The sequence below is a fragment of the Mustela nigripes genome, chromosome 9 (assembly GCF_022355385.1).
Source record: "Mustela nigripes isolate SB6536 chromosome 9, MUSNIG.SB6536, whole genome shotgun sequence".
NCBI classification, from domain to species: Eukaryota; Metazoa; Chordata; class Mammalia; order Carnivora; family Mustelidae; genus Mustela; species Mustela nigripes.
Genome location: NC_081565.1, coordinates 81,342,552 through 81,364,351, shown reverse-complemented (window position 1 = coordinate 81,364,351; position 21,800 = coordinate 81,342,552). Strand labels below are relative to the sequence as shown.

The 21,800-nt window shown below is 43.0% G+C and overlaps 1 protein-coding gene across 4 annotated transcripts in view; it reads left to right on the top strand.

Annotated features, from left to right (window-relative positions):
• Positions 1-21,800, top strand: part of PIP5K1B (phosphatidylinositol-4-phosphate 5-kinase type 1 beta) — a 290,745-nt gene that overhangs the window by 195,469 nt on the left and 73,476 nt on the right. For all 4 annotated transcript variants that reach the window (XM_059411911.1, XM_059411909.1, XM_059411910.1 and 1 more), the window contains 5 exons: positions 11,168-11,379; positions 12,898-12,981; positions 13,107-13,155; positions 15,749-15,833; positions 21,432-21,587. In XM_059411911.1, the coding sequence (XP_059267894.1) occupies positions 11,168-11,379; positions 12,898-12,981; positions 13,107-13,155; positions 15,749-15,833; positions 21,432-21,587 (586 nt within the window). The remainder of the gene's footprint in view (positions 1-11,167; positions 11,380-12,897; positions 12,982-13,106; positions 13,156-15,748; positions 15,834-21,431; positions 21,588-21,800) is intronic.

Genomic DNA, 21,800 nt, shown 5'->3' with positions numbered 1-21,800 from the left:
GGTAAGATCTGTGTAGGTTCACAAGTGGAAGGACTTACACAATATCCCACGGGAGACAGGAGAAGGAAGGAAATGTCCTCAAGGGCTCTCTCCCCTCCTCACTGGGAGTCCTGGGAAACCAGAGAAGGGAGCTGTAGCAGCAAGGGGACGTGGCTTCGGGCGGGTATGACGGTGGCAACTCTGCCTTTGAAGGCGGGTCTGGTAAGGCTTTGAGGTTGGCCAGTGTGGATCCGGTTGTGGATGCCAGCACCCATCTGTCACATAGATGACCTTGTGACATAGAGCAGGGCTGTCAACACCCAAACCAAAGGAGACAAAAAGCAGCAAACCCCAGTAGCTTAGAAAATGGAGTTGAGGCTCAATAGTTTAGGAGAAACTTCTGGAATCTGGTGACTGACTAAGTTGCAGAGATCGAAGGAGTCTTAGAGAGCTTCCTGGGTCTGGGAAATGATCCAAAGTTTAAGAAACAGTTCAGAACGGTCTTGTGGCATGTTACCCCTAACTTGGGCTGTGTACCTGTCAAGCAAGATCTTGTCTTCCTCCCAGACGCTTTCAACTCTGGCAACTGGGAACACTTCTCATGGGGAAAATCGGTTTGATTTGAACAGGGCTTTATTTTATTCTTTTGACATCCAGGGCTGAGTCCCCACGCTGCTGCAGGAAGGAACCCCGAGTGACTGCCTTGTGAAAGGCAAGGTACTTCTCGGGCCACATACTAGTTCTAGGTCTTCCCAAAAGATCAGCACATACTGGCTTTGGATCCAGCAAATAGCTCTTCATCGCCGTCAGTATCAGTCAACACTTATTATCAGGTCCTTCCCCTGCAAGCGAATGTTCCTTTGATGTCGCCACTGTTCTTCCTTCAAAGACATTTTGAAATGCGGGCTTTGATCGGGCAAGTATAACTCTTCTGTCCTCACCTTCTGTCCTTGCTTTCAGCAAGTCATTTTGAATGGTTGGTTAGTGTAAGGCTCTGTGCAAAGTCTGTGGGAGGTACAAAAAAAAAAAAAGAATAGACTAAGATCCTTACCTTTAAGAAGCTTGGAGTTTACAGTCACATCTAAACCATCAAGCTCTTATTCATGGCGGACAGACACTCTCCCATTTTTCTTTCTCTGTCCATTAGAGGGAGCAGAGAGGGCGAAGGGGGTGCGATTTCTTCTTTACCCAGAGAGGGGGAAGACAAATGGCTGAATTTCCCCTCATTTATTGGAGTGGATGTGGAAACATGTGCCAAGCGTGGCCTGCAAGTCTCAACAAACAGCTTGCCAGCTCCCAGATAATCTCTAATCGGAAGGACTTGGCCCTTGTAATACATAACATTTAAACGTGTTTACAAAATAATATATTAAGACATGTTTATTTATAGAAACCAAGTATAAAGAAACAACCCAAAACTCACCCAATATGGAAGTTACATATTACGTAACTTCTAAATGATATATAGTAATATGTAACTTAATATGTACATAATATGTAACTTCTATATGATATATACATGTATATGTATGTATACATATACATCTATAGTCACATGTAATCTTTGAAAATGGTAGATGGCCTCTAGAGTCTAAGGTATGCTTTGATGACTGCAAACTTTTCAAGTGAGCACAAAAACAGGTCAATGCAGCACAGCCCCAAATTCTAAATCACCGCATTAGACACAGTGAAAAACACATGATTGCCATAACCAGGCTAAGAACTGAATATTTATTTCTGTCTGCGTTACCAGCCAAAACTGTGTGGCTTGTCACAGCCTGTTTTTTTCTCTTTATTATATTAGCAAGGAACACTCCGAGCATTATTGAGGAAATTAAATTAAATTTAAAAGGCAATATTCAGCTCTAACTGACTTGTACCTGCAGTAATTCAGGAGCCGTATACACTCCAAGGAGCCTGCTCTGGGTGGAAAGGCAGACCCTTGGATATATTTGACCCTACACCGATGTGTCCAGGGACATCCACCTGCATCAAAGCCTCAGGACTGGGTTGGCTTGTAGTGTGGAGTTAACACAAATGCTTTTGCCTATCATTTTCTTCTTTATTTAAGGACTAGACTGTAGGCCAGCTGGAAAAATTACTCAGCGACTTTGAGACATCTCCCTGTCGGCTCCACATTTGGTTGGTTTGGTTATCCGTCCGCTGTTCTGTGATCAGGGGAGACGAGGGTCAAAGATAGCAAGTTTCCTGCTTTAACCATTTTAGCTAAGATCCCAAGTACTTCATTTTCATCTTTACCTCTGCCATCTCTAGTCTGCCCTCAGCAGAGATAGTAGGAAGTTACCTCTAAACAGAATGCAAATGCATTTCATCGAAGCTCCTCAGTATATTAAACTTTATTTTTAAGAAGTTCAAGTATATGCAGAAGTGGACAGAACAGTGTGAAGGACCCCAGTGTGCCCTGTACCCAGCTTTGTGGATTTTCAGCTCAGGGCCAAACGTGTGTCTTCCCACAGCCCCCTCCCCCCACTGAATCTGAAGCACATTCTGGGCATCACATTATTTTTCTCAAACGTGAAGAATCCCTGAAAACTAAAGCCTCCTTTTAAAAAAAAAAAATCACAATTGTATTATCATGCCTTTACAACATTAATTCTTCCCAGTCAGTGTTCAAATTTCTAACTGTTTCAGAAATAGTTAGTTTCAATTAGTGTTGAAACAAGGGCTACATGTCAAGCACCACCCCTCCCCCGACTCGGTCACGCATTTGTTCTTTGTGAGGATATTTGGTGAAGAAATTGGTTTGTTTTTCCAACAGTCCAGCTGTTGCTGATGATGTCCCCACAGTTTCTTTTAACATGTGCATCTCTCCCCTGTTTTTCCTTTAGATCGGTTGTTGGATCTACAGGCTTAGTCAAACTTGGGTTTGACTTTGTTTTTGGAGTTGTTTCCTCTCACCAGGAGGCATGTAGTGTCAGGATGTCTTTCTTTCCATGATGTTAGCAGATGTTGATGACCACTGACTAGACCTGTAAAATGGTGCTGTTCTGGTTCTGTCATAGGGTAGCCACAATGCTCCAGGGGCTTCCAAACAAGAGACTGCCTAGCACATAGTAAGTGTTCGAGAAAATATTTACTGAATGGACTAATTTCCATCAGAACCCCTGTGACATGAGAAGTAATTAGAAGAAACCTTGGTTGCCTAAGATCTGATTACTGAAGCATCTCTTTTCCTCCTGGAATCCCAGGCCTTCTCCATTTTGCATCAAGTATCATGTCCACATTACTTGACCACCTTCTGTCTTTATCTTGGCCATACTTACTATCTTTGGGTACTGGGTGCCAAATTTTAAATGTGGCTGTTTTTCAGAAGGTCTTTGGGACTCATCCAGTGATGATCCTTTCTCAGCCTCATATCTGCTTAACTCCACATCCCTTACAGATTGGAAATGCGGAGAGACAGAGGGCAAGAAAAGTAAGCAGGCCCTGAGCTGTGTTTTAGAACAGAGAGCCAACGCTGAGCACTCTTGATTGGTGTAATAGTCCTTGAAGGTGATCCCACTTGTGACACCCTCTCTTTGCAAAAGTGTCCTAAAAAGTGACATTCTTCCTAGACTCTAAGATCAGCCTAGTTTATAGCAAAATAAGCTAGCCTCATATCTGCCTTTTAGTTGTATGCCTACTAATCAGTAAATATAAAGTCTCTGTAACAGCCTTAACATGGTGTTTACAAATACCCCTAGTGTGGGTAGGTTTGAAAACGCTATTAGCTTTATTCTTCTGACAATACAGAGGATGTAATCACAGTCAATACTTTCAATGCTAAAGGTTTTTCACAAGCCATGTGATCTTGAAATGCAGTTATCAAGTTCTTATATTTGAGATGGAAGATGTAGGGCTCTGTGTTCTTTGCTACTGAATATTTTGGTTTTCATTTGCTTGCCCACATGGACAGCAGTATAAAAAAATAGACATTTCTGCTCTGATCAGAGTACACAGCAGGGAACAAAGCAAAACAAGCCTTTGGTGAGCAGAACAGTCTGGTGCGTATGGTAGGAAAAATACAGATACAACCCAAGTTTTATCCCATGGAGGGATCTGATAATGTGCTTCAGTTTTCAGAGGGGGGATGTGTTCTCAACATTTTATGGAGATCATGAGTCTAGTTTTCATGAAGCTAGGAGATGAGACAGGCTTTGAAAAACCAGCAAGAGTTGAAAAGAATAGGAAGGACCTTCCAGAAGAAACAGAATGAATGACACCTTTGGGGCACATTTATGGGTAACTAAGTGATTCTAGCTTGACCAGCCTGGAAGAGGTCCCTAGACAGATGTTAAATAACAGGCAGATGTTGGCTGGGGCCACAGTAGCAAGAACCTTCAGTGTCACGTGAGCCATGGTGAGAGGCTGAAGGCTTTGACCTAGGGGTGTGACACAACCTGGTCAAGCGAGGGCATCTGAAATAGATGGGAAGGTGGGAGAAAGAGAAGTTGAAATCAAGGCATTAGCACAAAGGAATGTTCCATTCGTAGAAGCTGCTGGATTGGGCAGCTTAGTGGAAGGAATAGGCGTCAGGACGTCTGAAATCCATAGACTGATATGGAGTAAGAGAGAGAAATGAGGGAAAGGAACTGCTTTGGGGGAAAAATAAGATTTAAGGGGTATAGCTAGACAGTTGCATAGAAGTTTAGGAATGTCCCGAAGTCCATTGGAAATACACAGGCCAAGAGCTTAGGAAAGAGTTTGACCTAAAGAAAAGATTTTGGGAATTGTCCATAGAGAGATAATAGCTAGAATCTATGCGCTAAGAGATGCTCAGAATTTTTTTCCACTTCTCCCTCAAACTCCCCTGCTGCCATCCATATTCAAGTTAACATCTTTTTTGGGAATTTTTTTATTTGAGTGTAGTTGACACATAATGTTAAATTAGTTTCAGGTGTACAGCCTAGCAATGAGACAAGTTTAAACATCATGCTGTGCTCACGATTTCCCTGATGATAAGTGATGTTGAGCATTTTTTCTTGTTGTCTGTTGGCCATCTGAATGTCTTCTTTGAAAAAATGGTCTATTCGGTCCTCTGGCCATTTTTTAGTGAGGATGTTGTTTTTTGGTGTTACGTTGTGTAAGTTCATATATTTTGGATATTAACCCCTTAGTGGATCTGTCATTTGCAAATATCTTCTTCCATTCAGTAGGTTGCTTTTTGTTTTGTGGATGGTTTCCCTCACTCGGCCAAAGGTTTTTGTTTTGATACAGTCCGAATAGTTGAATCTTGTCTTTGTTTCCTTTGCCTCAAGAGACATACCTAGAAAAGTGTTGCTATGGCTGATGTCAGAGTGATGACTGCCTATGCTGTTTTTAGGATTTGTATGGTTTCCACTCTCACTTTCAGGTCTTTAACCCATACTGGATTTGTTTTTGCAGAGGGTTTGGAAAGTCGTCTAGTTTCATTCTTTTGCATGCATGTAGCTGTCCAGTTCTCCCAGCACCATTTATTGACAGAGTGACCATCTTTTCCCCCATTTGAAAATTCTTGCTGCTTTTGTCATAGACGAGTCGGCTATATAGGTATGGGCTTATTTCCGGCCCCTGTTGTAGTCCACTGATCTGTCTTCGTGCCAGTCCCATTGTGTTTGGATTACCATACCTTTGTAGTGGATCTGGAATTATGATTCCTCCAGCTTTGTTCTTCTCTTTCAAGATGGCTTTGGCTATCCAGGAACAAACCAGAACAAATAATACTAAAATGTGTATGGAATGTCAAATACCGTCTCTTATCTGGACTGTTGAAATACTCCTCATTCAAAAATAGGTAGCCCTTGTGTGGGTTGTCTCCACAGCAGCCTGATTTCCTCCTTCCAGGCCTTATTCCAGTCTGTAATTGGGTAATTTTGAGGATGGTATTGCCAATTTTACTTACCCCTGAAGTTCTAGCAACTTCCTTGGTGCCTGGGACCGACTAGAGGCTCAATTTCAGCAGAATGTCACTGCTGTAAAGTAGAGAGAGAAAAGTGTTAAGAGAACGAAGATGTTCACTAAAGGAAAGGCAGGCAAAGACAAACAGGAAGGCAGGGAACAAAGGCTGAGGGCGAGTGGGGACTCCAGGGGCAATGGCCAGCAGGGATGAGCCTACAGGAGGCAGAATAACAGTGACAGTAGTCGTTCCCATTGGGTTCTCTGTATATCCTGGTTACTGTATATCTCTGTATATCCTGTATGTCCTAAGACTGGACGTGGATGAACTCGGTCTGAAGTAACCCTCTAAGGTCAGAGTTCCCATTGTCTCTCTTTTACAGATGAGGGAACACGGCGCAGAACAGCTCCGTACCTTGCACAGGGACACATGGGGAAGCCATGAGTGAAACCAGACTGCCTGGCTCCCAGAACCCAGAGCCTCACCCACCGCCCAGCTGCTCCTGCTCCTTCTAGAAGGGGACAGGAACAGTGTGCAGCGAGTGTGGGCACAGAAGGTGGAAACGGAGCAGGAGGAGCAGGCAGTCTTGCTGACCTTTAGCCATGGAGACAGGACCACAGTGACAACATCACATTTCCCACATTGGTTCATAAATTCTATAGAAATTCTATGAGAAGAGTCTTCCCAACATAGTGCCCAGGGATAAGAACCCGAAGAAGATGCTTTCTTTGGGAATAGAGAGTTTTGATCATGTCTTCAGGATTTTTGTACCAGATGCTCCAACACTGAATTTTTTTTTTTTTTTTACTATCTTCCAGTATTGTTATTGTCTTAAAATAGTCCTTGAGAGAGAAGGAGGAGAAATCTGGCTTTGACAATAAATACCGTTTTGCACAGCAAACACACAGCTACAAAACCCACCAGCCACAGCCAGGTCAGGCAGACATTCTAGAAAAAGAGTGTTTTCGCCCCTGAGTGACAGACTTGACTGATGGGTGTCTGTCATGTCACAGAATGTTGCACACTCCCGAGGCTCACACGTGCTAAGATTTTGGCAGATATATTTGATTCCTTTAATTAAGGAACGGGGAAGATATGCATAACAACTATTTTGTTCCTAATTGATGCAGATCTGCAGGGCACGTGACTAAAATCTGTTCCCAGAATTTTTTTTTTTTTTTCATTACGGAAGTTTTGGAATTTGACTTAAAATATATGCCTATATATTTCTCTTCTTCTTCCTTTTTTTTTTCTTTCTTTTTTTTTTTTTTTTGGTAGGTGATGACTTTACCTAACCCCAAATCTAACTATCATGGTCACTTCCCACACAGTGGGAATAGAATTTATCTTTTTTTTGTGGTGGGGGGGAGTGGTTGTCCCACAAAGAGAACTTTTCTTTGCAGCGAAAAAAGAGATCACAGGGAATGACTTCCAAAGCCCTGACTGCCCAGGTAACCGTGGGTGGGTGTCTCTTATTTGGGGTTAGGATGAGTATTTAGACAGGGAAGCCTTGTTACCAGCTGTAGACATGGACAGAAGGTCATTCAGACGCCTTAAGCTAACGCGCCTATACGTGCATTAGAAGTTCTATAAATGCGGCTTGTGCTTCCCTGCTTGGGTGGAGATTTGGGCATTATCATGAGGGAAAGGTAGATGTTGGTCTTTCCAGAGGTAACTCCATGGTCCTTCTGTGCAGACTCCCCTTTTTTAAGCTTTTCACTCTGAAAGCAGGAGCCTGGCTTCCTAGATACAATGCAGTACCCTTCAGGGTCTCTGACGATCCAGCTTGAGAACACAGAGAAAATGATTCGCTTTTAAAAAGTTAAGTGTAGCTTTTTCATAGTGAATTCTCTCTGGAGGCTTGTTATTGTTGTTGTTTTAAATAAGCCAGGACAAATATTTGGCGACTTTAAAGCATCAGGAAATCAGGAAAACATCAGGAATTAAAACTGGACCCCGGCCTGACTTTGGATCACTTATAAAAGACACCCGTTCCGTTTGGCCTGTCCTTAGGCGGGAGAAGAGCCTCTGAGTACAAACCAGACGATTCAGGTTGAATCTTGCATTGGGAATTTAAGGGAAAATACTTGATAAAGAGGCTTTTTAACAAGCAGAACTGCCTTGCCGATACTCTGCGGAGGAGAGAGAAAGAATTGGGACGTTATCACAAGGACCTTTCCATTTCCCCACACCTCGCTGTAAGCGTGCTGGTTGCCTGGCAGGGATGCCCACAGCACGGTCCCAGGGTCCGATTAGAATTTGATTTTGGAGCCTGGGTACTGCTGTGCGGGGACACTTAGCAGTGGGGCGTCTGGGCCGTGCAGAGCATGAGGCTGTGAATTTTGCTCACTGACGACGGGACTGTTGGCCCAGATGGCGGGGCCGTGGAGTTAGAGCCCTTGGACCAGAACTGCGGTGCGGCCACCTGTCCATTTCCCATCAGACACTCAACCCAGAACTTTTAAAGGGGCCCAAAGGGCGCTGGTAAGCTGGCCAAAAATGCAGTCGTATTTTTTGGGCTTTTTGTGCATTTTGTAGTCAGAAGTGTCACTTCAAGGGTGTTTACATCAAGACAAGTTCTGTAGCCTCTCACACCAGTGTGAGCCATGAGTCTCCGTGACTTATAGTCAGGATGAGGGTACCTAACAGCTAATTGGGTATTTTCCCTGTACCAAGAATTTTTCCAGGCACTTTCTCTGCATTTCCATGTTGAATTTTCACAAGCACCTTCTGCTGTGTGTAATAATAATGTCGGCCTTCCGCAGAGGAGGAAACTGGCGTAGGGAGGCGATGTGACCTGCCTAGGTCAGAGTCCGTGCCCTTTATCTTTTAGGTCCTTTACCCCAAAGCCTCTCTAGGAAGGGACACGCGAGCTCTGGTACCTGGGAGTCAGAAACCTGGTGTCTGCAGGTGGTGATCCCCGGGCAGGACTATGACGCCGTCTGAGGGGGCGCTGTTTCCAAGACACCCTTTCAGTATGGTTGACAGTTACAAAAGCTAAGGTCCTTCTACTTTTTTTTTTTTTTAAGATTATATTTATTTATTTGAGAGAGAGAGAGACAGTGAGAGAGAACATGAGAGGGGAGAAGGTCAGAGGGAAAAGCAGACTCCCCGTGGAGCTGGGAGCCCGATGCGGGACTCGATCCTGAGACTCTGGGATCATGATCTGAGCCGATGGCAGTTGCTTAACCAACTGAGCCACCCAGGCACCCAGGTCCTTCTACTCTTGCTTTTGTCTGAAGAAAGTGTCCAATATCTGTTAGTGTTTCTTCGTAAGAGGTTGGGTCCTTGGCACCCGTGATACAAAGCTGGCTTGCTTTCTTATCGGACTTCCTCATGGAGGCATGAGGAAGGTGCTGATGGGTCTCCCTGGCGACCCAGCCAATGGGTTGGCTGCCGAATCATCGGGGCAGTGGTGAGGAACTCTTCCTGCCACCCTTCCCTCTTCCTTCATCCTTGACTCCACTTCTTCTTAGCTTAGGGAAGCTGGGTCCACATGACTATCGGGTCACTCTCTTGGGTTAGAAAGTTCCATGGCGTAAACCTCTTAAATAGTAAGACTCTACACTCAGCTCTTGCCTGCCTCCTTTCTCGAAGTACTTAGTTGAGTAAACTGAGCGATGAATCATTGATACTCTGAATAATTGATACTCATGGGCAGCCCCCTTTCGTTTTTCCTCGTCGATGCGTGAGACCCAGGGATAACCATATTTCTGGAAGGCCAGCTATGTCATAGTTCACAGACCCCCCTTACAGAGGCCACAGGTGTATAAATCCTCGGGTCCAACCCCTGATTGCTATATCTCTATCATAAATGTCTGATCAAAGAGCAATCAGGCTCCCCTGAAACTAATAACATACTATGTGTTAACTAAATTGAATTTAAATTTTTAAAAAAATTTTTTAAATATATAAATAAGCATTTGGGCTAAAGAGTAATGAGGAAAGCCTATGGCATTCTGGGTCTTCAGTCTCTGGTTAAAGAGTTATCATACACTCTGCCCCTCAAAGACATTCCCTAACTGGGCTATAGCGACAGATTATCCTGCTGATTCAGAGACAACTGTTCTGCCACGCAGGCTTGTCTTCATTTCTGGGCTGGTTTTGATTTCCTGAGCAGCTTTGTGTGAGAAACGCCAGGCGTTTAGAAGTCTCAGCCCCCTAGGAGAAGTTGTTTATCATAGAGGAAAACACCCCATTTTCATGCTCTCCTGAATACTCTTCCTCCCTGGAAGAAGCCTCCTGAGTGTCAAAGCCCCGCCCACCCCGGGAACGCATGCGCATTCCCTCTTCCCTTGACCTTATTTCCCGCCATTTTCCTGTCAGAGCGTCTCTCCCTCCTCTGTCTGGCTGCCTTCAGCTACTCTTCGTTCCTTCTCTTCCCCACTGTTTGCTGAGCGGGTAACTAAGCATGAAGTCCTGTTGTTTATTGAGATCATAATTTTTTAAAAAACACTTCTGCTGGGAACCGAATGGCCACTTGGAAACGCCAACTTTCCCAAGGAGACCAGCAAGGTTAAGATGTAGAGGACGGAATTCAGACAGAAACACCTTCGGGCCGAGTCCTCGTGCGGAGGAGGATACAAGCATGTAGAGACCCTTAGTTGGGGGTATCTGTGCTCTGGTGTTTAAGAGTGTGGCCACTGGGGACGCCTGGGTGGCTCAGTGGGTTAAGCCGCTGCCTTCAGCTCAGGTCATGATCCCAGGGTTCTGGGATCGAGTCCCGCATCGGGCTCCTTGCTTGATAGGGAGCCTGCTTCTGCCTGCCCCTCTGCCTGCTTGTGTGTACTCTCTTTCTCTCTCTGGCAAATAAAATCTTAAAAAAAAAAAAGTGTGTGGCCACTGGAGGTGACTGCCAGGGTTCACATCCCCACAGTGCCACTTCTAAGCTGCGTCATACCGAACGAATTACCTTGTCTCCCTCTGGCTCATTTTATTCCTCTGTAAAATAGAGACAGTCGTCGTACCTCGTCTGAAGAGCTGTGAGGGTTGGATCTGAGTGAACCTCCTTAGAACCTGGCATGTGGGAAGTGCTCAATAAATGTTACGAGGGAAGCGTTCACCGAGGGTTAGGAAAAGCTGTGCTTGCTTTAGGTTTGCATAAAAAATATCCTCTTGGAGCCGTTGTGATAATCCCTACTAAACTTGACCTAATAATAACCTCAAATATTTTTATTTTGGTTTTCCTCCATCTGCCATGCCCTGGAAGGGACGCGGGAGCTGTGCATCTGCATCTCTAGAACTCTCTGATTCTCTGCCGCTGAGACTTACCCCCTTCTGTTGACCGGCCGCCTGGTTCTTTTTCTTCCGCAGGTGCTGGAGAGCTTCAAAATCATGGACTATAGCCTTTTGCTGGGAATCCACATCTTGGACCATTCCCTCAAAGAGAAGGAAGAGGAGAACTCACAGAATGTGCCTGATGCTAAGCGGTCCGGGATGCAGAAGGTCCTCTATTCCACGGCGATGGAATCCATCCAGGGTCCGGGCAAACCTGGAGATGGGATCATCGCAGAGAACCCGGACACGTAAGTGCACCCGCCCTCCTGCGCACCCTCCGGGTCGTGGCGGCCCATGGCAGTGGGGAATGACACGCAATCATGTGCCCTCCGTGAGGGCTTTTTGAGAACGGATTCATACCTGGTGCTAAAATGGGTCGAGCAGCCTTCATTTCTGCTCCTCTCCGGGTAACTAGATGCCTGGCGGTGCTTCCGGCGATTACCATTCTTTCCCCCGTGTGCTTGCTTTTTTCCAATGGCTCCATTTCGGAACAATGGCCCAAAGTGTTTCTGGCTACCCCCACTGGCTCCATATTCAAAACATTCCCCCACACAAGGGAGAACATGCTTTGAATTTGAATCAACGCGTATTTAAGCAGACACGGGGTCGGGATTGCATTCATCATTCAGAGCTCCTTGTCTGCAGGAGAGGACTCTCTTCTGCCGGATCCTCTACCCCCTGGCAGATGTGGTCTCTTGCCTTAGCCAGATGTGCTGGTAACTGCAGGATCCATTTGCATATATAAAGTCCACACTGACGAACAGAAACAATTGCAACCGAGGAAAATTACTGCCGCGGCTGATTGTCACGTGCATTGACCAGCTGTACAAGAGAGAGAACGGAAGGCGCCGCTTTCCTTGGCCGTTAGCGAGCTGCCTTTTAGGAGTCTCCAACAATGATTAAATCACGGACATATTTCACTTTTTCTTTTTTTTTGGTAAAGATTTTATTTATTTATTTGACAGACAGAGATCACAAGTAGGCAGAGAGGCAGGCAGAGAGAGAAGAGGAAGAGAGCCCAATGCAGGGCTTGATCTCAGGACGCTGAGACCATGACCTGAGCTGAAGTCAGAGGCTTTAATCCACTGAGCCACCCAGGCGCCCCCATATTTCACTTTTATAAAGGAATACATATCAAACTTTTAAAAAATCCTCACTTCTCCATCTATCTAAATGCCCAATAGTCAATTAAACAAGGGATTCTGTATCAGCATAAAAAACTACAGAGCCATAAAAAAACACATTATCATTGAATACAAGCAAATGTCTAATCACTTAGCGATTGAAGAATTCAAGTTATAAAGCATGTTAAATTGTTGCTTTTGTGGACTAATAAACACCTAAAAACACGCATTTACACTAGACGGGTTTACCAAATGCTAATAGTGGTCCTTGGCCTCCTAGGAATGGGTTCTTTTAAATATGTTACACTTCACAGCAAATAGGTAAAAGCATTGCATTTTTAAAGGGGAGTATTTAAAAAATACTTTAAAAATTCGTTCCCGTAGTTTTAAAATAGGAATGATTTTTTGTTTGGATTCTTCCCGTCCAGCTGTCCTGAGTCAACAGCTACATTTTCATTCTCCTGTGTGGGAAGTTCAGCATTCTGGATTCCCAGGGAGACCTTACCCAAGGCAAAAAAAAAAAAAAGACTGGGAGTCCAGAATTCTTAAAGTTGTCCATTTTTATTTAGTCTGTTTATTAGAAGTGATTTTTAACTTCCCATTATATGTCATAAACTATTTTCTCTCTTGCTCTATCAACAGAATGGGAGGCATTCCAGCTAAAAGCCATAAGGGAGAAAAACTACTTTTATTTATGGGCATTATTGATATTCTGCAATCATATAGGTAAGAGATTTGGGGAAGTAGCCTTTCCTTATTTCAAAATAAATCAACAAAAGGTATTCTGAAAATCCACTGCATGGGAATGATTTTACATTCTCATTTGTATGTTTCTGTGTCTTTATGTTTAGGTTAATGAAGAAGCTAGAACATTCCTGGAAAGCTCTGGTCTATGATGGGGTATGTGATTATCATGTTCCTTGATATCTATATATTTTTCTGATTTCTCAGACTTTAGGGGGTGTCTAGGAAGTCGCGTCAGCAGAGAAAATGATGTCTTATTTTTGCGTGAAATCTGGACACACTTATGAAAGGAGAGGATGCTGGGAAGAAGGGGAGACTCTTTGCCTGGGCCCCGGAAGCTCAGGAGGGCAGTTACAATGAGGTTCTCACAAGACTGAGCTGTGGCGTGGTCTGAACCTGACTTTGGTGGACCACAGCCCGGGATTTGAACCTGCCAGGCACGTTGCTTGTGATTTGGCCTCTCTTGGCCTGGTTTCCCATCTCTCCAAGAGACATGGTAATAGTACCTAGTACTTGCCTCATTGGACTGATATAAGGATAAAATAAAATGATGCCCTTTAGTTTTCAACACAAGACATACGAAGTTACAGTTGGATATAGGACTAAGACTGGCTGGCATGAGGATATCTGTTGAACTCAGAATTGTATAACCAAAGAAAACAATCAACTATCCACCAACAGCCTCCCTCCCGAACCCCCTCTCTCTCTCAACCCACATAACACACATGCATGTTCCTCTCTGGGTATTAGATTTGAACTTTTTGCTGCTGACAGAACGTTACTAGCCTCAGTCTCCCTCAGTTAATAACCTAAAGTGACACTTCCAAAGAAGGTATCAGTCCAAGATTTGTTCACACCTTTTTTTTAAAAAAAGATGTTAGCAGATGCTTTCCTTTGAGAGAAGATAAATTATAGATATCACTCTTCTCCTTTATTGGAAAGAACACTTTCCACTGCCTCAGTTCCGTGGAAAACTGGTAATAACCTTCCAGCGTGAAAGGTCTGCGTTTGTCTACAGGCTGAGGAACGGGCTTCCTCAGAACGCACTTGTAACAGGGTCACAGGTTTGTTTCTAAGAATTAAATGTCGGCTTATTATTCAGATCAAAGATTCCTTCTATTTAAAAGCCAAGATGGTAGGTTCATTTTTTTCTCTTCCTGACTAAGCTGACTAAAGTAGAGACTGAATAACATCTTCGCCATGGAAGGGAAATAGTAAACACACTTCTCCTTCTGTTCTCTGAGACAATGTTAATTCCCTGTCACCAGGCTAAGATTTCTGATGGGAATGACCTAGTTCTCCACTGGTCAGATGCTGCTGAGAGGCCCCTACCTTTGTCTAGTTAAAACACATCTTCCATTCTGCTGGGTTGGGTTTGGTTTTTTCTTAAGAGTATCTCTGTATTGAACATGTATTTGTGGAATTGTGAAATCAGTAAATAAGACTCATTTTTGTTTGCAAATGTGCCTCTTACCTAAGCAATGCTTCTTCGCACCAAAGAGAAACACAGTCCAGTCTCTCTTGGAAGGCAAGGTCCGAGTCTCAATGGTCTTGCACCATAAGATATTTCTAAGTTACTGTGCCTGTCGTATGTGTCCATTTCACACAGGAGCTGCGTGTCAGACCAGCTAGAAATGCCCACCTCTACAGCATCCCTAACGGGCTAGAGGACCAGTAGGCCTTGGTCAAAGAGGCTTTCTCTGTACTGTGTCCTTCATAACACGCTGTTTACAGAATGACCTTATGCCTCCTATAATGCCCTGTTTCACAGATTAAAAAAAAAAAAAAATAGAGGCACCGAGGCCCTGCCTTCTTCCTGGATCACACAGCTGTATTAAGGCTGGAACTAACATCAGAACCAGGTCTCCAGACCTCTGGTCCAATGTGGGTTTTTTCTTCCAAACCCAGAGCAGCTGCTTTATACCATCTAAATTTAAATTTTCAGAACTTCTCCTATTAGAATCCACAAACGTAGAATGAAAACGGCACATTTACTCTTTCTAGAAACGTGCATCTCGGTTAGCAGATACGTGATTACTGAATAAACATGTAGAATTAGCTTCTTCATCCATCTCCTTTCCTGGATTTATAATAAAATGCCCCTCCAGTCCTGAAGACTCCTGCCAAGCACGAGAGAATTGAGTTAACAATTCAATTCAGTTCAATTCTACCTAATTAGTAGATAATTCAGCATAGCGGAGGTCATCAGTCAGTCTTGTCCCCAAGGAGTCTTCCCAGTGTCCGTGTACCTGATTACTACGAGACAAAACCACACTATTTTCTTTTTGACCTCCATGTCACTCTTACATTAGGGTTGTTTTGCATATGTCCCCAATTTTTGTCCCTGACCGAAAACAGTATTATCCTTTATTTTAGATGAAACACTGGTTGCCTGTATGTTTAAAAAAAATAATCCAAAAGCTTCACAGGGCACACAGTGGAGTGAGAATCAGCTGTTCCGTTTTATAAAACCGCGTCCTTTGGCTGGCTCCCCCGTGCCCCGCTCCGCACTCTCTTTCCTCAGGAATATCTGGAAACTTTGCCCACAGGGCCTTTACGCCCGTTTCCCCAGTCTCCCTCCTGGGCACCATGGGTCGCACAGATGACACATACCGCTCATTTCCGGCTGCCAGCGTCCATGCCTCCTGGCTCAGGACGTTGGGCCGGCTGAGAACCGATTGCGTAGATGTCTCTTCTGGCTTGCAGTGATCTGAGAGGTAAACCTGTGCCACCTGCTTTGTCCTTCCAGGATACCGTTTCCGTTCATCGACCAAGCTTTTACGCTGACAGGTTTCTGAAGTTTATGAATTCCAGAGTTTTCAAGAAAATTCAAGGTAAGATTCTTAGGAATCTTTTTTTTTTTTTTTTTAACTTTTAGCTTACTGACTTTACTCTGGGCAATCTTTGTAAGATTTTTATTAGAAGGGTTTGGACTCTTCATCCCCAAAAGCTATGGTGACTTAGTAATTATGATGAAGTGTTCCATTAGGTATTTACTGATGCCATAATCATTAGAGTCCTAGGTTGTGGTAGAAAAAATAGAAACTGCCTACATGTCAAACCTTATCTTATATTGGGTATATATATTATGGTGCAATTAAATTGAATAATATTTAAAATAAAAATCATATTAAAGGTCCATTTAGGGGACACCTGGGTGGCTCATTCAGTTGAGTGTCCAGCTGTTGATTTTGGCTCAGGTCATGATCTTAGGATCAAGGTTGGGCCCCATGACCGGCTCTGCGTCCAGCGAAGAGTCTGCTTGGTATTCTCTCCCTCTCCCTTTTCCTCCCCCTCTGCTCCTCCTCCCACTCACTTGTACATACCCGCATGCTCTCCTCAAATAACTGAAAACTTTTTCTTAAAGATTTTATCTATTCATTTGTTAGAGAAAGCAGCAGGCGGAGGGAGAAGCAGGCTCCGTGCTGAACAAGGAGCCCGATGTGGGACTCAATCCCAGGACCCCGGGGTCATGTCCTGAGCTGAAGGAAGCTGCGTAACTGACTGTGCAACCCAGGCATCCCATTTAGTTCTTAAAGATACAGATATGTATAGATACACACACACACACACACAGAGTTATTGATTTGCATACAAAAATGCACAACAAATTCTTTTTTTTTTTACATTTTTTTTTTATTGGAGAGATTGAGAGAACGAGTGGGGGAGGGGCAGAGGGAGAAGCAGACACCCCCACGGAGCAGAGAGTTCGACATGACACTGTATCCCAGGACACCGAGATCATGACCTGAACCAAAGGCAGACACTCTTAGTGACTGAGCCACCCAAGCACCCTGCACAACAAATTCTAATGGGATATATAAAAGCGTGATATATCACATTAACAAGTAAAAGAAAGAAACTATATGATCACCTCAATAGATGCAGGAAAAGCATTGGACAAAGTACAACATTCATTCCTGTTTAAAAAAAAAAAAAAAGAACAAAAAAAAAACCTCCACAAACTAGGCTTAGAAGGAACATACCTCAACACAATAAAGGACATACATGAAAAATCCACAATTAACACTATACCCAATGGTGAAAGACTAAGAGATTTTCTTCTAGGATCAGGAACAAGACAAGGATGTCCACTCTGCAGCTGTGGAAGTTGTGACCACAGCAATCAAACAAGAAAAAGAAATAAGGCCATCCAGATTGGCAAAGAAGTCAGATTTTCACTATTTGCAGATGACATTACACTACATATGTAGAAAACCCCAAAGACTCCACCAAAAAACTACCAGAACTGATTGATGAATTCATTAAAGTCACAGGATACAAAGTTAATATACAGCAATCCATTGCATTTCAACACAATAATAATGAGGTACCAGAAAGAGAAATTAAGAAAACCATCCCATTTATACTTGCACCAAATATAATAAAATGCCTCAGCATAAACTTAACCAAGGAGGTGAAATAGTTGTACTCTGAAAACTATAAAACACTGAAAGAAATTGAGGATGACACAAATAAATGTTAAGATATTCCATGGGCATGCATTGGAAGACCCAGTGTTTTTAAAACATTCATACTACCCAAAAGAATCTACAGATTTAACGGCATCCCTTTCAAAATACCAAGAATATTTTTCACGGAACTAGAACAGGTCATCCTAAAACTTGTATGGAACCACCAAAGACCCCGAACAGCCAAAGTGATCTTGAAAAACAAGAGCAAAGTTGAAAGTATCACAATCGAAGATTTCAAGATATACTACAAAGCTGTAGTCATCAGAACAGAACAGAAATAGACACATAAATCAATAGTATAGGACTGAGACTGGAAGGAAGCCCAAACCCACGTGGTCAGTTAATCTATGACAAAGAAGGGAACAGTACACAGTAGGGGAAAGACCGTCTCTTCAACAAATGGTGCTTGGAAGACTGGATGGCAACACACTAAAGAATGAAACTGGATCACGTTCTTAACACTATACACAAAAATAAACTCAAAATGGATTAAAAACTTAAATGTGAGACCTGAAATCCTAAAACTTCTCAAAGAAAACATAGGTAGTAATCTCTTGGCTATCACCCTAAGCAAAATATTAATGAATGTTTCTGCTCAGGCAACAGAAACCAAAGCAAAAATAAACTTGTGGGATTGGGAGGGAGACAAACCATAAGTGACTCTTAATCTCACAAAACAAACTGAGGGTTGCTGGGGGGAGGGGGTTTGGGAGAAGGGGGTGGGATTATGGACATTGGGGAGGGTATGTGCTTTGGTGAGTGCTGTAAAGTGTGTAAACCTGGTGATTCACAGACTTGTACCCCTGGGGATAAAAATATATGTTTATAAAAAATAAAAAATTTAAAAATTTAAAAAAATAAAAAAAATAAACTTGTGGGACTACACCAAAATAAAAAGCTTTAGCACAGTGAAGGAAACCTACTAAATGGAAGGAGATACTTGCAAATGATACATCTGATAAGGAATTAGTACTTAAAATATATAAAGAACTTATACAACTCAACACACACCAAAAAATGGGCAGAGGACTTGAATAGACTTTTTTTTTTCCAAAGAAGGCATACAGACGGCCAGCAGACACATGAAAAGATGCTCAATATCACTAATCATCAGGAAAATGCAGATCAAACCACAGTGAGATATCAACTCACTCCAGTCAGAATGGCTAGTATCAAAAAGACAAGAAATAGCAAGTGTTGGCGAGGATGTGGATAAAAGGCAGCCCTCATGCATGGTTGGTGGGAATGCAAAATGGTGTAGCCACTGTGGAAAACAGTTCCTCAAAACACTGAATGTAGAAATACTGATTAGTAATTCCACTACTGGGTGTTTACCCAAAGAAAATGAAAACCCTAATTCAGAAGGGTACATGCACCTCTGTGTTGACTGCAGCTTTATTTCCAATAGCCAAGACATAGAAGGAGCCCAGTGTCCATCTACAGATGAATGGATAAAAAAGATGCCGTGTCTATATACGGTGGAATATTACTCAGCCGTTAAGAATGGCGTCTTGCCATCTGCAACAGCATGACTGGACCTACAGGGTATTATGCTAATTAAATAGGACTAAGATCCATATTACCATATAATCTCACTTCTATGTGGCATTTTAAAAAAGCAAATGGACAAACTGCTGCTTGCCAGAGGGGATGTGGGTGGGGGATGGGCGAGATGGATAATGGGGATTAAGAGGTACACACTTTGAGTTATAAAATAATCATGGAGCTGAAAAGTACAGCATAGGGAATTTAGTCAATATTATGTATGCTGGATAACTGAACATAATAAAAAAATAAAAAGTAATCCTAGTAATAATACTATGTAGTGATAGATGGTGATCACACTTCTCATGGTGAGCACAGAGCAATGTATAGAATTGTCTATAATCAATATGTTGTGCACCTGAACCTAATACAACATTGTATGTCAATTACACTCCAATAATAATTTTTTTAATTTTAAAAGCTAAAAAAAATACAACTTTAAGATGCTTTATCAACTGTAATTCTATTAAAGCCCTTAATGCTTATAGGTATACGTTCTTTGTAGATGGAAACCTCCCCTTCTCACGTCTACCCCCAAGAAAATAGTACCTACTCTTCAAGTTTCTTCTTTCAAATTACTTTTTTAAGTCTTATTAGTCTTTCATTCCACCGCAAAATTGAGTCATACTCGCATTGTAATAATGTCTGCAAGTTGTATAATTTTTTCTAGAAATATTAGTCATCATAATGTTGAGACATCACTGAAATTCCCTACCCAGATAATGTGTGTCAAGCAGTAAAACTTAGCTTCTTGAACGGAATATAATAGTATGTTAATTTGTTAAAAAAACAACTGCTGTAAGATTTTTAGGACAATAATGCATTCAGTCAGCCAGTTTTGAGCACCTGTAATGTACCTAGCATTATACTACACAATAATATAGGAAGATTTTTTTTAATTAATTAGTTCCTCCCTCAGTAATTTTTGGGTCAGGGATTAGAACATGTAACAGATTTATAATCTAATGAAGCAATTGCCCTTCCCTCAAAAAACAAAACAGAACAAAACAAAAAAACTCACTCTGGTTTTATCTTTTCTCCCCCTCACATCAGCCAGGAAATAGAATCCTCTACAGAGAGGAAATAAACACCAGTTTAGACATCTTCAGGCAGAAGAAAGGCACCTGGGGTTTCATGCTTTCTAGCTGTGTGACCTTGAGCAGGTCGCAACTTTCCCAGTCTCAGTTGTCAGACCTATAAAAGGGCCCACCTCCCTCGGACAACCACATGGGGTTTTGAGATTTGGTGTGTCAATGTCGCCCTCCAAACCCTAAAGCCTTCTCCAGGAGTTATTGTGATGATGATCATATTGTTATGGTTCTTAAACTGCTCATAGGACATATAAACCTTCCCTTCTCTTAAAGTGGAGAGATTGCCCACTATTCTTTCCCCATCGGTGTGACCCAAAGTCCTGTCCAGTTATGTTCTTAGAGGCTGTCTATGGGTAAGCCCCAGATAAGCGCCATAATTTAAGTCCTGGAGAGCTCCCAAGGCCAGACACAATTCTCTAATGGATCAGCTGTCAGGTCCCCAGTCTGTGCAGCCCTCCAAAGGCAGAGGAGAGGCTTTGCCTGTTCAGGGAAAGCATAAACCAGCCTCAACTTTCCTCCCTCCCCTCCAATGGAATTCTCTAACGGTGTTAAGCCAAGAATTATTGCAGTGAAGACGGCATGGAAATGGAGATGGTCTGTCTGCGGCCTCAGCCGCTCCCACGGACGTATCAGAGGTGAAGGGACACCCTTCCGCGAGCAGGATGGTTGGTGATGTCCATGTGCCTCGGTTCAGGTTCCCAACACACTCCTGAAGCTGGAGAATGCTGTTTGCACAAAGGTCGGGAGTGAACGATAACATCTGACGCAGCCATGACCTAGAAAAGACCCAGAGAGCAGGAAACTTCAGTGGAAAGTCACTTAAAAGCAAAAAGCAACCAGAAGTAACTGGGCTAAATTAGGCTTCATGAGTATAAGATTAAACATTGGCATGTTTGGAAATTCCCAGTCCCCAAGTTAATAAAACCAGGGTCATGAGAATTCAACTCCGTTTACCATCTACGTTTACCAACCCACCCAACCGCCTCCCAGCGCTAGAAAAACATTGCTTGGAGGCAGAAGAAGTATCCTTTAATGACATAACGTTTTAAGTCTCACCTCTGGTAAGACTTGACCTCAGAATCTGGAGACAATTTCCAGTTCGCATGTATTCAAGGAGCTTTTCATGGAAGTCGAGTCCTTGTGGACAAGTAAAATTGCCAAAACCCAAACAGTTTCGTCTCCCTCTCATGTCTGTAAAAGTCTCTTGCACTCGGCTCAAATCATGAGTCATATGTGAATGAGGAAAATCTTAATTTAATAAAAAAAATTAATGTGGTTTTACCGTAAATATCGTTGTCTCTCCTTTTTCCTCCCTGTCTAGCCTTGAAGGCCTCGCCTTCTAAAAAATGTTGCAACTCCATCGCCGCCCTGAAGGCCACCTCGCAAGAGATCGTGTCCTCAGTTAGCCAGGAGTGGAAGGACGGGAAGCGAGACTTGCTGACCGAGGGGCAGAGTTTCAGCAGCCTTGACGAAGAAGGTAAAGACGTGTCACTTAACAAAAAAAAAAGGAAAGGAAAAAAAGTCCTTCTGATCTTGTTTCTATAGGTGATAAAGATTCATGATAGAGCAATTAGAATATACCTGCCCAAAGAAGCAAGGTGGGGGCATGCCTCGCTGGCTCCGTCTTTGGAGCTGGGTCTTGATCTCAGGGTTGTGAGTTCAAACCCCACATTGGAACTTATTTTTAAAA